The following is a 16592-nucleotide window of genomic DNA, read 5'->3' on the forward strand; positions in this document are numbered from 1 at the left end:
ATATATACATATAAATTACATATCTAGAGTCAGAAAATTCCTATCTAATTGCAATCAAACATATATCTAACATAAAATAAAATGAATCCATAAATATACATTTTTGCATTTGTTTCTAAACATAAAAATAAATACATAGGTATATTGATTGTTAATAACGTTTAACCACAGTGATATATTTTTTTATCACCGTTGTACTTTTTGCTTTGTAGAAATGTGTAATTAACGAGGTTGTTTTCAGCGAGATAACAAATTCGAAGACGCTGATATCCGAGCAGCAATCGGAACAATGGCTGGGCGGAAACGGGGCGGAATAATACCGGCCATTTTCGCTGCATTAATTTTTCAGCACCCACCTATAGAGCTGTGTTAGGCTAAGCATGAATTATGAACACATTACGGTCGGGATACAAATTGATTTATGGTCGCGGCGTCTCGCCGTGCATATCTAATATCCCCTGGCGATATTCTTCAGCCAAGACGCGGGTCACGGAATACGATTAATCTGCATAGCGGATCTCGTCAGATTCCTTAATAGCGCTTTTATTATGTTTCTGTCTTCGTCTCCTACTGACAAACTATTAAAAGCTTTAAGAACAATTACAGATTACGACAAGTTTTTGATTCCGGAGATTTCCCTACAGGAAATATAATATCGATTATATATCCAATTTCCAAGCAATCTTATTTTATCAAGATAAATATTTGAATATAAGACATTGTTCGATGAAGCATACAGTTCTTTAATTTTTGAACAACTCCAAAAATTAAAAAATTTATCAAAATTCCTAGAATTGTTACAATTTTTTTTCTTTTTCAGAAAAAAATGTGTAAAATAAAATCGCTCTAGTTTGACTTAAGTTTATTTAATGATTTCATGGCAGAGAAAATCCTGTAGTAGATCATGGTCTATAGCCAGATCCTCTCCATTAGTATGGCAAAGAGATCCGGAATGAATTTTGTTTAACTTTCCTCAATTCTGTTCGTTAATGGTGGAACACATTCTCGATGCATTCAGCATGTTAATTACAGGACTATTAAATTGCTGCCGCGATCATTGCAGAGTGAAATAGCTGCCAATACAGTTTTATAGTAAGTATAGCACTATTAATGGTTATCGTGCGAGTATCCTGCAATATAAAGCTATAAATCAGATTACACATTGCGGAAGAGAGGAGGGAGAGGATACGGGATTATCATCCTATTAACTATCCGATTCACGCTGTAAAATATGTTTATTCGCTCCGGTTTGTAATTAGATTCATTAACTCCCTTGCACTCGCCGGGAAGATAATTATGCCGCCTGATTAAAACGGTTGACGTAGTTCGATTTAAATTCGAACGAATTTCCTGCTTCCATTAATTAAATTTCCTGTGGACATTCCACAACGCGACGTTAACACTGGACGAGATACTAAACAGCAGCCGCTTCGCTATCGTCGTGAAATTGAGGGCAAGCCTCGTGATATCCTCCTTAGGCGCTATAAATGTTCCATTATTCGTCTTCTGTCACAATGATGAGATTCGTTGCCTGGATATAAACGCGCGAAGAGCAATGCAAAAGAAAGCGGAGAACAATGACGAAATATCTATTGCAATTTTACGTAAATCGGCGATCGTTAAACTTACATCGCGTACAATAATTTAAATTTAAAAATGAATATAAACGTATCATCTGTAAAAAAGGCAGAATTGTATCTAAATTAGATTAAACATTTATTGAATTAGTGGAAATAGCAAAATTCGGAAAAACCGAAATATATTATATTTTAAGTGGAAATATGTATAATAAACGTTGCAAGAAGCGTGCCGACTCGCTTCCGGCGAGTCTCTGTTGTTTATTTCCGAGGGATAAAAAATTACGACAAATTATCATTTTATATACTTTCTAAATGTTTTAGAGTGGAACTTCAGTCTAAAGAATGAAAATTGAGTCTGTCTTAATTTTCAGTCTTTAAAAGTGTGAGATTTCATTTTAAAGTGAGATTCACTCTAAAAGTTTTTTAGAAAGTATTTTTATTATTTTTATATACTTATTATATAACTATTATTTTTAGTGGAACGCTTAATGAAATAATTTTGCACATAATTAAAATATTTCCTGAAATAATTAATAATTACATGACTTGCGCTCATCTATTTTTATGCGTTATGTATTTGTTTAATTTGGTATATACATGCACATACATACACATATATATACATACATATACATTACATATATATATATGTATTCCGTCGGAATTTTATCGAGTGCATCACACTCTATTGCGCGAAGTTGAAAGAGTAATTGAGAGAGGAAAGAGCCGAAAATTTGAATAAAGTAAACGTTTACCGCCTGCATCCGCAACAATCACGGCATTGGTCTGTGAAATAAAATTTAATTCCGATGCGGACGCGTCTCGAATGTGAGATCGCTCGCAATCTCCGCGTTCTGGAGGCGGAATTAATCAAATATTCATCACACACAGCGCTAGAGCTACAAGAAGAAAGTTTTCGATGAAGGATAATCAAAGAGGTCAGATCTTTTATATTGAATCCGTTAACCTTGCAGTTTTGCACAAAAATTGTTCAAGTTGGAGTTTAAAATTAGAAAACGATTAGAGGAGACGAGATTAAAGATTGGACAATGCTGTTTTAATGAAACTTTTAATCCGATATAGATTCTATATCAATAGTATCTAATACAATAGTAATAATAATAATTATACAAATTATTCGGATATGTTATTAATAAAGACGAAACATACATAGGACAGAATAATTTAGTGTCTTCATTAGCAAACAAAGAAATGAAAGCAGAATAAATTATACACCTACAAATTTACATTCCCTTTAATAAAAGAGACACAGATACTTTCATCAGAGCCAAGTGTCGTTATTGCGGTATCCGAAATTACATTCATCCCTTCGATGACTAAATAATTATTCGCGATCCCTATATTCAGAAGACGGAATTAATGAAGTATTGATCTGCGAATGGGAGATGGAAATTTTCCCAGCGTGACTGCATGAAAATGAAAGAGAAAGAAATGTGGAGAAAACCCAGTCAGGAGGAGGATGGATCAGGAGAGAGATACACGTGACAAGAATGACAAAAAAGGTAATCCCGCTTGACGGGGGAATGGTCGCAGGGGAGAACGGAGATGCGACAGAGAGCCATTGACTTCCAAGATCCCGTTTCCTTACACCATCCCCTCGAGGTGTCCGATGATTACATCCACCCTTCTCCTCCGAAGGCTCTCCGAACATAAGCAAAGGCAGACCCCGTTTTATTCCCGTGTGTCATCGACAATATCAAATAATTTGTTTCAATAGTATTTCGTGAGTCAACTAACACCGTCGGAGCTGCAGAGTTCGTACGACGGAGGGAAGAATTGATATAATTAAAAATCACATAGCAGTATGATTGTACGACTACTACGATTTGGAAGAAGAAATATTGCTCCTCTGTATATTAATCCTTTTTTGTCCTTCATTAATTATGTCTTTTACGATAAAAATAAGAGGTTTAAAAATTTCTTTTCTCCAAAGTTCTCATTAAGTGAAGAAACAGATTTGCATTGTGTAACGAATTGCATTTATATATAAGGAAATGTAAAAAGCTGTTACACCAAGATATTATTCCTGAAATAGAATGCGAAGTTTTTTGTATGTCACAAAGAAAATAAGAAAAATATGAGAAATGTTCTTTGCTACCTAGGTATAGGATATGTATCATTTTTTTTTATTTTGCATGTACATATGAGTTCTAGTAGTAATTAAACGTTACATTTATTTTGTTTAAATACAAAGTAATAATTTTGAGATTGAAAGACTGCTTTCCTGTAAAATACAATAATTAATCTAAAAAACTAACTATATTTATTAATATTATAAAAAAATACATATTAATTAAACGCTTGTGATGCAGAGATTTAAATTTGTTTATTTTCCAAATTTTTAAATAATAATATCAAATTACGCGGAGATAACATGCTACATACCTTCAAAATAGATCTCGTATGATCTGAAAGCAGTTATCCGTATGAAGAGCAACTAAAATATCGTTCGTACCATCAAGAGGAAATTTTTCACATTGCGCTTTATATAGTAACATCGTAGTGCATCCGTGATAAAGTAGTAGCGTAAAAATAGCGCAGCTACATCGTTCATCATCTGATCTGCACTGCAGAGCAGACGTGTGTATATGTGATACCACAGCAAAAGATAGTTTCATCGTTTAATATTCAATCTTATCTTTATATTGGTGACCTTACCCTTTTCATCGAACTATTTGATCGAAGTTACATTAACCTTAACTTCACAAGATCAAAAAAAGTGAAAAAAAAATTCGCAAAGCATTCCAATTTTCCTATATTTGTCTTCATATTGATGGATTTCAATAACTCAATTTTATATATATTTTTTACATTCTTAAAAATGGGAAAATGCATTTGACTGGGCAATAGAAAATAGAGGCATTAAAACTAGGCAATAGAAAATAGAGGTGTATTATGAAACGTATTGTCAGATTTGGAACTAAAAGGAATAACATGAAAAAAAACATAAAAATTCAAATATTTGATGTAAATGTAGTGCAATTGGTCAAATGTAGACTGTATTGCACGTATTGAAGCAAATGTATAGCGTCGTTTAAAAATATTGACCAACTTCAAACAGAAGTGATTGCAGCGATAAATCTTTTAGTAATATTACGTACATTGGAATAGAAAAACGTAAATGCGTAAATCATCAATTTTATCATCGACTTGTGTAAATCATGTTATAATTTAAGTTGAGTAGTAATTGTAACATATTGGAAATTAATGTCAATTACAATATATATTGCTTAAATTTATTTATTGTTCCTATTCAAATTAGAGACAAACTTTATTTTAAAATAATTATGTCTGTAAACGCACACATACACATACACATACACATACACACACAATATTTAATGTTTATTTGTAATATATTTATTTATTTGAGGACTAATTTCAGTAACTATTTCTGCATGTAATATTTTTGCAAATAAATGTGATTAAGAGTCTAATAGTATGAAAGTTTCCAAGATAGAAATTAATTTCCTATTCATATCATTTATTCTTATCATCCATTGTATATGTAGTTATCACTTATTCATTCTTCATATAATGGAATGAATAAGTAATAACTGTACATACAATTTATGATTTATGAACGTAAATTATGTATAAATTCAAGATTATAACAATAAAACTGTAATTTGTATAATATAGAACATATATATATATATATATATATATATATATATATATAGAGAGAGAGAGAGAGAGAGAGAGAGAGAAATACGATATATATACAGATTAACTGTTATTCAAAAATTTAAAAAGTATATAACACACACACACATATTTCAACAGAAAAAAATCAACAAAATTAATTGAATTAATCTTTCTATTTAAAATTTGATATCACTCACTATTAATTCAATATCGATTGTAATGGTTTCTGTCAAATAAAAAGAAATGTGAGGTTCAAATACCGTTTCGTTGAAATAGCGTTTCTTTTGGAATAGTACTGTACGCAGGTGGAGAAGCAAGCTTCAATATAAGCGCAAAAGAATTTCCCCGGGTGTTCGAAGGCTCATTCGGTGTTTTTCGAGCTTGGCTTCGTTAGAAGGCAATTTTTATCGACAACGCGGGATTTTTACAGCTGCGGTCAGGCGCTTTCACGTTTCGGGGTTACGATTGTATGTCGTTCGATTCGTTTGAATGCTGCACAGCTCCCTCGGGGGACCCGTGTACACCATCGTTTTCGGGGTTACGTTTTGTTACGTGCATGCCGACTCTTCTCCATCCACGTTGAGCCCGATATGCAGTGTACAGAGCTGCGTCTCTCGGGTCGTTATTTCCCATCGTCCGAATGTCGCTCGAATAACGGCGATCATAGCAATGTAAATTTAAATCTAATCGGCCATGCCATCTATATCGTATTCAGATCCACTGATAATAAATGTAAATGCAAATAATGTTTTTATTTTTTACTTTGAAATAATTATTTTTATGATTAGTGACGATGTCTTTGGTATAGATATTATGTATATTTTGACTAGACTAAAATTTTATATGAAAACTCGTGTGAAAAAAAAAGATAATATATCCGATATGTTAAATATAACTTAAAACGTACATTCTGTTTGACTAAATACTTTTTTTTTAGAAGCAATTTCAATCATATAGAAAGACATATATAATTCTATTATAAATATATTATTGTATATTACATGTGTAAAAAACTCGAATATTATTCTGTACATTTTCGATTTTGTTGAAACTACATTATTTCTGATATTATATATTCTGATATATATTTCTCTCAGGAAGCCGTGTAGGTTTCTTCAAACATTTTTTTTCGTCGATGGTATTATGCCAGCCTAAAAACGATGATTAATGGGTATATTATAATATGCTCATATGAGTATATAATATACTTCATTATACAAGATCAGTTTTTGTTCCTCCAACGTGAGTTAACGTTAATGAACCATGAAGTTTAGCGTGTTCGTTAATACAAAGTATGGAGCTGTTCGTTTGTCTATCTACTGTCTATCTACACCGTTGGATAATGAAGTGAGTTAATTTCTGCGCGAGATCGTTTGAAGCCGGATGAATTTTTCGGAGGCATATCTACAATGTATAGCTATAGATTCGACGTTTTTAAAAAATTCAGAACACGCTGTGAGATATTAGCGGTCGAGATGAAGCTGGTTTCTGACCCGAGGCGGTTCATTTTTCTTTCTCCTCGCTTTGAATTGGACAATCAAGTCTTTGTTTCTTACGCATAACTTCCACTAATGACTAGATCCAACCGTTTGGTTCATAATTATATACTGGTTCCTTTTATCAAGCATGCAAATACGAAATCGCTGGTATGAGATACATCGTCCCTTGGACGAAAGGACTCACTGTGTACTCATGAAATTAACTCTCCAGTGGTTAACCGTGGAAAGCTCTTAGAGAACCTGAATCTTAAAATCCCAGTTATCTGCGTCTTAGTTGAAAGTCGTGTTGAAAACTGTCTATTCGAAATATATTCAATTTCACTGAATATTTTATAGATCAGCTCGGCTTGACAACGTGCATTAACACAAATTTGTTCCTTTTCATTAACTCTAATTAGAGCATCGTAAGAATCGAAAGAACTGATTAGTTATTTATCTTAACTTGCTCGTATCTCTGTAACAATTTATTTTGATTTTCCTACAAAAAATGTCAATAAAGATTTTAAGAACTTGTTGAGCTAAAAGAATCGAGCAAAGAACGTAATAAGATAAAAAGGTAAAATTTGAAATATAAAAAATAAGAGAGAGGATTTAAATAAGAGAGATAAGTTTAGAAAATTAATTGCGCAATTATCAAAGTATTAAGCTTATTACCTGTATTTTATTTTATATGAAAATTGCTTATATTCTCTCTCTTCTTGCCTCTCTTTCCTTTTCCTCTCTCATCACGAACTTGTTTGAGTTATAAAATATTTATCCGGTTATACATTATTCAAACAGCACCATTTAATTTGTTAATGAAGCTTGAATTTTCTACAACAGAATAGAGCTATATGTGGTATTCACTCGACAAACTTGGATGGCGATTTAACGAACACACGAAAGTTTCATTATGTAAGTTCTATCATTAGTGTAAACACATCTCTTTATGGATCAATTAAAGAAAAAAATCCTATCTTAGTTTCGTGAAGTGTGAAAATAAAGATTTCATGAACGTTTAATGAAACATTCGTTTCATTTAAGTAAACGTTTAAGTAAACATTAGAAAGATAGGCTAAGCGACAGATTTCTTAAATTTAATTTTCATTTCCTAGTAACAAATCAGAAATAATCGCTATTGCAATAATTCGTTGGTAAACCCAGAGTACAAAAATGAATTTTAGCTTATAAATTATCATTATTTTTAGCTTATAAACTGATCCGCTCTAAAAATATACAACAGGAAGTAAAAATATTTCTACTTCGTTTTAATTAAACGTTATTATTTTATTCTCAGACAAGTTTTATCCATTGATTGAAGTTCCCAACAAAGGTTAAAGAGTATTCCGTGACAATAATCAAAGGCCGCTTTATTTTCTTGCTAAGAACAGAAAAAAATTCTATTTAGTTGCTAATTATTAAAAATATAGTCGAAACCAGAAGAATAGATATATTAAAAGAAATTACATTAAAAGATTACTTTCGTGATACTGCATTTCTTTTCTTCAAAACTAGATTACTTTTAATGAGAGGAATATTTCTTTTATTATATTGTATTTTAAGATTTTCAATTGTGAAGAGACACAAATAAAAGTAATTAAAAAACGAGTTGCTTAGTAAAAACAGTTAAGAGAAGATTTATTAATCTGTAACATACATAGATTTCCATTATTCTTTTTATATTATAGATTTCTTCGTAGAAAAATATGCATATGTATGTATATAGTGAATATGTGTCGTGGTTTCAAATGTTTAAATATGGTTAAGATTATTGCAAACATGCCGCGTATGCTGTGGTACCGAATATCATACAAACCGCACGTACAGCACTTCCATAATATATTCAACTGATGGTCGCTTTGAAGTTGCACGATACGCGTTTCCATCCACACTTCTCTCATATCACTACACGCTTGGTCGATTCGGAAACAACGTATGCAAAAGGAACAAAAGATCTCTGCACGATTATTGCGTATATATCAGTTTGAGAACAAAAGTTTAATTATATATATGTATAAACAATTATATTGATTCTTTTATTATGAAAAACGTTGAATTGTTTTGTTGTATTATGAGGGGATAAAATAAAGAATAAAGAAGCAAAAATATAACATCTACGTAACATATAAAATAATATAACACATACAATATTATACAGTATAATTTTAATATATCCCTATTGATAGAAAAATGACATAAATAAAAAATTATCAATTTTGAAATAATGAAAAAAATCGACTATAAAGATTAACTTTTTTGTCGATGCATAATTTTTCATCTCATCATTATCATGTTTCACAAAAAATTCTCACTAAAAATGTAAAAATGAAAACGAGATAAAGTGCAACATTGTTCTTTATTGTTCGAAGGATGAGGTTTTTGAAGCGTAATGAAATTCGCACAAAAATATAAAAATGTTTATTGCTAAAAATTCGTTATAAGTACTTATGTATTGATAGAAGGATTAATATTTATGAAAAAATAGCACATTTGTAACTCATTTATGTGGAAAAATGCCAACAGCTCTGATAAGATCGAATTATATTATATTAGAGTTGCAATGTTCAAGTTTTAAAAACTCATAATATATAATAATTTTAAAGAATACATTATAATTGAAAGCATAATATAGATAGAAAGTGAAGTTATAGAAATTACATATTTATTGTACCCATTAAAACGTCCCCCGATTCAGAATTAAAAAAATGTTTTTTTACTGAAAAGTTATTAATTTTATAACTTTTCTATCAACGCAACAATATCGACATACTCGAAAATTTTTCAGTCAAATCAACAAATCGTGTTATCATTGGAGAATTGTACTTCCTGTATGATTCCAATAACTTTTGATCTTTCATTCCGTATAGGAAACGTCAAAAAATTTGAGAGCATTTTTTACAAATACAACAAACGAGATCGAATGAATTATGGAGAAATTGGGGAAACGCGAAAAGAGGCTCAACAACCTAGAGAAATGCATTAGGATCGCAGTAGAAATATTTTGATATCGGAGCAGGAAACTTATATTTCGCGCGTTGGACAACCCCCGAGGGAGGTGTTGCTCGCCGAGTGATAAAGTGAGGTGGAAAAATTATTACGAGCGTGCGGGATGACGATCGACGACGACGAAATAATTTCGGTGTGCCTTCTGTGTCTTTTCATTTCTATGGAAACGACGTAGGAAGCATTCGCCGGGATAGTAAACGTTCGACCGACGGCTGAGCGCCTTACACGCACGAGTTCCCCGAGCCGCAATCAATAAGAAGTCGGGATTGCTCCAGCGATTGCTTCGGGCTGAATGGTGGTAGAAGGAAGGAAGCGGATAGAGAACGCGCGGCGGTCATGAGGGATATACGCGCGGAGGTAAAAGAGAAAGAAAACGTTCTGCATCTATCATCGTCGCGTAAATAGGGCAAGGAAAAATAACCGGGTATACACGATATTTCCACAGTCGTATCCGAGGCTGGGGAGAGGAAAGGGAGAGACGAAACTGTCCAACGTCTCTTGCAATCGCGAACGTATAACATCGTATTTCAATGGACGAGTGTCTTTTTATCGTCTATGGATTCATCGGAGCACCCGTGATTCTTTATCGGGTGAATGATACGTCCGCAAAATACGACCGAAATCTCGTGCGAGAACAATTTCGACGGTGGTGGAATTTGAAAGAAATTATTGGTGAATTCACTAAAATAGAGAAGGATTTTCTGTGAAAATTTGTTCCAACATTCCGGTAGTATTACTGATTTCATTTTCTATCGTAAAATTGATTATAATTATATTTTATATAACATATTTTTTTTATACGCTATATTCTGTTGCGAAGAATTAATTCATATAAAATTGATGAATCTTCAGGGACCTTTTAATTTTTATATTTTTCTTAATTCCAAATATTCATATTTAACACATTTTATTATCTCTACTCATATAGAACTTATGTTAATTACTATGTGTAATTACGTTTGAAATCCGGATAAACTAATCGAATACTATTGATATTAACCATGTATTTAGTCTCAATTTTCATTTTTAAGAAACTAACATGAGACTAATTTTCACTCATGATTCAAGTTTTCAAGATCAAAATCCAGATCATTTTAAAATTATGAGCCATTCGGGAGCCACGCAAACTCGTTAAGAGCTAAACGAAACGAGATATCGCGGCGTGCTGCTACGTGCCTCGCACACCTTTCAGACAGATCAACGCGCGCCCTCGTAAGCTTGCGCGAACAGGGGCGGGCGGACGTGTCGGTGAGGATGTCCGAGAACCATTTTACGAGGACAAGATCCCAGAGGAGAAATGGAAAAGTTAAACGTTGGCAAAGTTTCCTCCCGTTGCTCCCTTTTGCCTCCTCTCTCGCTCGTGATCCTTCGCGTCGTTTTCATCCGCGCTTCTCGCCAAATGACCGTTCCGTTCTTGACGCTCCAAAGCTGTGACAATGACAGTTTTGGGTAGGGTGCCCTTTTACTGTTGCCAGTCGAGGGAATCGAAGACAAACACGAGAGATTTCACAGCAGTAAAACCGCGAGACGACAGTGTGTTTCGTGATTTCCAATACATAGCCCGTTTTGTGAGTCTTGGTTCGATACTAAATCGGTCTCTTGTCGAAGAAAGGAGCAGGAATCATCTCGGTAGAGTATGCTGAGTATGCCGAGTCACGAGACTGCTTTACGACACAACAATTCCCATTTCACGTCATAAAGTTGTTTTCTTTCATAACGTTGCAAACGCGAGTTTTAAAGTAGCGACTGTAACGCTGCTCAGAAGTAGTAGTCATTATTAAGTTTACGTATTCTGTCGATTATCTAGAATGTTTAAATGTATTTTAAACAGATAATACTATGTTAACTTATAAGAGTTAAAACTTTATTACTGAAAAGGACAAATTGTAGAGAGTTATACAAATCAGCTTTTACTTACAGCCCCAATATTTTAACAAGCCAAAAAAAATATTAACTCTTAATACACACTTCTTCGAATAGTACAATGCTATAAGTCAATATATTTATTTACAGTAAAATAAATATTTACTCAACAAAAAAATAATAGTAAAAGTACTGGTTTTTTGTATATCAAATAAATATATATTTACCTTTAGTAAATATCTACTTAGAATTATTCAAACAAATATTTATTAAAATTTAATTTTTTTTTCAATGTATGCGAAGCTTCGTCACGCGTATATTTCAAATTTTTTTATCCAAAGTTTCATACTTTATAAGATTTTGGATAAAATTTTCACGTTTTAATAATACCGATTAATGTCACGTAGGCAAAATGTTTATACTATTATTATTCAGACATTCAGCGCAGTGTTTCAAGACGTTCAACTTAGTCCGGCTCAACCGCAGCTGATATTCTGTTCGCTTTATACGACGTCACGTTCCGTTGACCACTATCCCCGAAGAGTATGCTACGTGCGCATCTAGACCAGTATCTGTATTGCACTGAGTACTCAACTTTTATCAGCGTTCGCGCTTCCATTTAACCCCTCGGGGTTCTCACCAAGTAAAAACATGTAGATTCAAAATCGCATTCGGATTTTAACTTCAATTTGGATAAAAACTAAGGCTCACATATTCTTAGTAAAAAGCGAATCTTCTCTCGTATTATATGATTAGTATGTGAGTTTATTTACTGAAACAAAGTACATGATTATTAAAAAAGAAAATCTCGGTTAAAAGTATTAAGCATTTAATAAATTATACATTCAATATTACATGTGATTAATAAAATCTTAATAATATACTATATATTACATAAAAAATAATAGTTAATATATATAGGCATATATACAAATATACATATTGTAGTAACAAATAATAATTTCTCTGGGCTTGTACTATATTTTTATTGCATAATATTTATATGACATTTCAGTCACAATATATCAAAATAATACTTATTAGAGATCAAATTCGCGAAGAATACGTGAAAATAATAATATATGTATAGTTTTATAGCCTTATAACGTGATCCGATGTACAGCAAATGATACTGAAAGCTATTACGAAGCTTTAATAACGAATGAAAATGTTTCACATTCTCATCGTTTAATTAATTCCTTCCAGCCGTAATGTGACGGTGAAAAAGTATTTAATTACTCTACATATGGTGTGTAAGTTTTATGCAATCGTTAGCTGTATGGCTTCACGTGGTAACATTAAAACATTATGATGGTTATTATTCGGCCATATCCATTAAAAAATATTATCATAATTACGATGTAATACTAGCCGCAATGGCTTTTATCTGAAAGAACAAATTAATATAACGAACCAAAAATTTCTGTCTCTCACTTTTACATTTTATAGAATTTTTGTCATTAAAAACGTGGCGTGTTTTTTTTACGATTCGAAACGAAGATGTATTTGCAGTGCTGCCTCGCGCATTAATTAGCATTATTTTTTTAAATATTTATTTAGAACAATAAATTTTTATAAATGTAAAAATATCAGTAAAATAAAAATGAAACGCTCCATATAGGCTTTTTAATGTTTTGATTCTTAAAGTTTAAAATTTATTACAAAAATATTTCTGCGTTTTAAATGTTAATCATGATAAAATTATCTTAGCAAAACTTTCCTAATTAAAGTTAAATTTAAGTGAACATAAATTGTGTGCATGCAATTTCAATAAGTCTAAAGGATATTTGTATATATTTGGTTTTGCTGTACTTTTTGGGTGTAAAAACTTAATATTTCCACATGTTTAAATTAAAAATAAAAAAGTATTTAAATTATTTATCTTCGATACAATGTAATTATGATATGTAATTAACTGAGAGTTTTAGATATTTCTGTCAAATGTATGTCCTTTATAATTCTTCACGCGATTCGTCTCATAATGAAGTATCTTATTTGACCCGCTGAACCGCGTACGTACCGTAACAAACTTCATATACACAAGTGTACATGAAATGTAAATGCACAAATTATACCATTTGAGTGTAGCTCTAGTTTATTTGTTTTGCCGAAACGTAACTACATTAAACGGATTAAAGGAATGCATTAACGTCGCACGAGAGAAAGAGAAACGTTCTGCCATACTCCTCAGCAGGTCGTCAAAAGTTTAAGCTGATAATTAATGTGTTACCACCGTAACACGGTTAATTCAATGTCGACTGTTATAATTAAATTTAGAACCAGATAGCGGGCAAGGTAGTTAGCCGCAACCTACAATGCAACCGGGTACAATGCGACACGCCGCACAATGTTATGTTCGTCAGATACCAATCGCGGCAACAATGCATCTCGCGCATTATCAACGTCATGTGAATCGCAATTCAATTTGTAACTTGCGGACGCGCACTGTAAACGTCTAATCGGTTTTCAGATAATCTCTATCGCATTTGGCTTGCGTGCTCGCAGACAGAAAAAAATTCCTCAGAGTCGAGAGATGCACCGCTGATATACGCGAGCGAGTGAAGATACGAAGAGAAAAACCAGTACAGTGCAAGCATTGAGAATCTAGTAGTCTATTCTGGTAGAAATTTTATCGGACTCACCGGTAACTTTGATGTGATAGGGTAACTGAGCTCGCCACGTATCCTGCATTTTCCGATCCGGCGCGACGCACCGATACTCTCCAGCTTCTTGGTATACTACCCGGCTCAAAGCGAGGGGCCCGGGTCCGCCTACTGGATCCATTCCAGATCCGTGGCCCCAACAACCGCCGTCGCACTCGAGAGTCACAGCACCGCCGATTTGCACCTCCATCCGCCGAGAATCGGTCGCTTCACCGTTCAGTGCTTCCGCTTCGGTCTCCATATCTGGATCATCTAAATCCCATTGATTTAAATCTCTCAATGAGCAGCAAACTCAAAAGTCGAACTTAAATGTATGGGCCACAGGAAGATGGAACAATGCACGAAAATTAATCCACAATGTAGACATAGCGCACACTCGAAAATGGAATTTTAACGAATTTTCTTTAATAAGCTATTATCTAAGCTTTAAGTCTTAAGTCGTAAGAAATTGACCAATCATAGTCGATTATTCTTCTCACATTCGTCTGCGATTGATTAAGTTTTTACGGCTTAAAACTTAATGCTTGGGTAATGGATTATTATGGAAAGCTCAGACTTCCTTCCTTCTAGATTCTTTATATTTCGTAAATATGACTCGTAATGAAATATATAATATAATAATTCATTTAAAAAATATCATAATATTTTCAAATAAATTCAAATTTTATTTGTTTGAACCTAAAATGCTTTTATATTTATCATTACATGTATTTTGTTTGTTAGATTCCATAATTATATAAATATAAATCTTTCCTAAACGCTAGAAAAAAATGTTAAAACGTGTTGCACAATTAATAGCTTTTACGTACTGTAAATGTGAGAATTTTCTAAGAATTTTCAACACATTTTCACCTTTTACCGTTATTTTGAATTCCGGTTTCGATACCGTCATCGATATCCAAGAACTACTGTGGTATCAGAAATCAGCGGCACGTACGAGAGATAAAGTTGGGGCAGTATCTCTCTACCCTCACGTGCTGGGTTCGACAAAATCTTTTCCCCACCATGACGTTACGTACTGTCGGTTCCAACTTCTACCCTTCCTCATCCCTCCCGTCCTTTTCCGATTCCACCTATGGAATTATACGGCTACGATTGTTTGCTCTCCAGCTAGTGCTATGTCCACAATTGCAGAGAAAGAGAGAGAGAGAGGGGGGGAGGGGAGAGGGAGAGGGAGAGAGAAACAAGAGAGTAGATGGTGTGCAGAGGCTGCTCGTATCTCTGTTCGGGAATTAGAGCCGGACTGTTCCAACGGAATTCGGCTGAGAAAGAGAAAGAAGCGGGGCAGAGGAATGAGAGGACGTAGCAGTCCTTTGAGTTAGCAAGCTGATCCTCCAGCTCATCCTATAGCAAAACAAAGGGATCAAAGTGGTGCGGATGCGATAGGAGGCTTTCACTTCCTCTCATGCTCGTATGGTTCCCAACTATATCTCGTTTGTCTTGTAGTTTGTTCGGAATTTTACAGCAAACACCACCGCTAGTGCTTTAACAAACATAGGAAAGGAAAAGGGAGAAAACAGAGGGCCCGGTAATCAGGCCCGATAATTTGACGTTTTTCATCGGCATTATTCCTCTCTTCGGACAGCTCTCGTTATCTCCAAATTTGATCTGCGTCTCTTCTTCTACGGCAGCGGCTTGTGATCGTCCTAAATCTTAATGCGATTCGCGTGCACTAAGGTGATTAACGTTCTCATATACTCGTCCGTTTGTGATCGCGTTATCTCTAATTACTTTGATATGCTTTTCGTGTTCCTACTAATTGAATTATGCACATCCAAGATGTTTAGTTAAATTGAATATTTGAAAATTATAGAATATCACATACTATCATAAAGTATTTTTTTTAATAGAGACAATTTAATATACGATAATGTCTTTTTCTATCGTTAATAAGAATAAAAAATTATATTTAAATATGAACATGTATATAATAAATAAAAAATAATGTAAGTTTGCATCATTTATGTTGGTAACAGTTACGAGAAAAATCTGTTCGCCTGTCGATAGCGCTAGTTTTATCACTTCTGTCCCTTTAAACTACGTCCTATCTGTAGACTGTCTACAAGCTGGCGAAATTAGCGCGTTGGTTTAAACCCGCCTTGACGTTATCCGGCGGATAAGTAATCCAGGAGGAGATTCGAACAGGACATAGTAGCAGTGTAATCGATAATTCCCACGAAGGAGCATGGTTGGTTTATAGGTGCTCTCGAGCCATCTAAATTGCGTAGAGATTAGGTGCTCGGAAGCCCGTATCCAGCATCGTCGGTCGAAGGAGCAGACGAGAGATCGAGAGAGAGAGAGAGAGAGAGAGAGAGAGAGAGAGAGAGAGAGAG

General features: G+C 33.6%; 1 protein-coding gene across 2 annotated transcripts in view; it reads right to left on the reverse strand.

The window, feature by feature from the left end:
* Positions 1 to 16592, reverse strand: part of LOC108753716 (hemicentin-2) — a 362006-nt gene that overhangs the window by 54254 nt on the left and 291160 nt on the right. For both annotated transcript variants that reach the window (XM_018495572.1, XM_018495573.1), the window contains exon 9: positions 14239 to 14511. In XM_018495572.1, the coding sequence (XP_018351074.1) occupies positions 14239 to 14511 (273 nt within the window). The remainder of the gene's footprint in view (positions 1 to 14238; positions 14512 to 16592) is intronic.

The sequence above is a fragment of the Trachymyrmex septentrionalis genome, unplaced genomic scaffold, assembly GCF_001594115.1.
Source record: "Trachymyrmex septentrionalis isolate Tsep2-gDNA-1 unplaced genomic scaffold, Tsep1.0 scaffold70, whole genome shotgun sequence".
In the NCBI taxonomy this organism is placed as follows: domain Eukaryota; kingdom Metazoa; phylum Arthropoda; class Insecta; order Hymenoptera; family Formicidae; genus Trachymyrmex; species Trachymyrmex septentrionalis.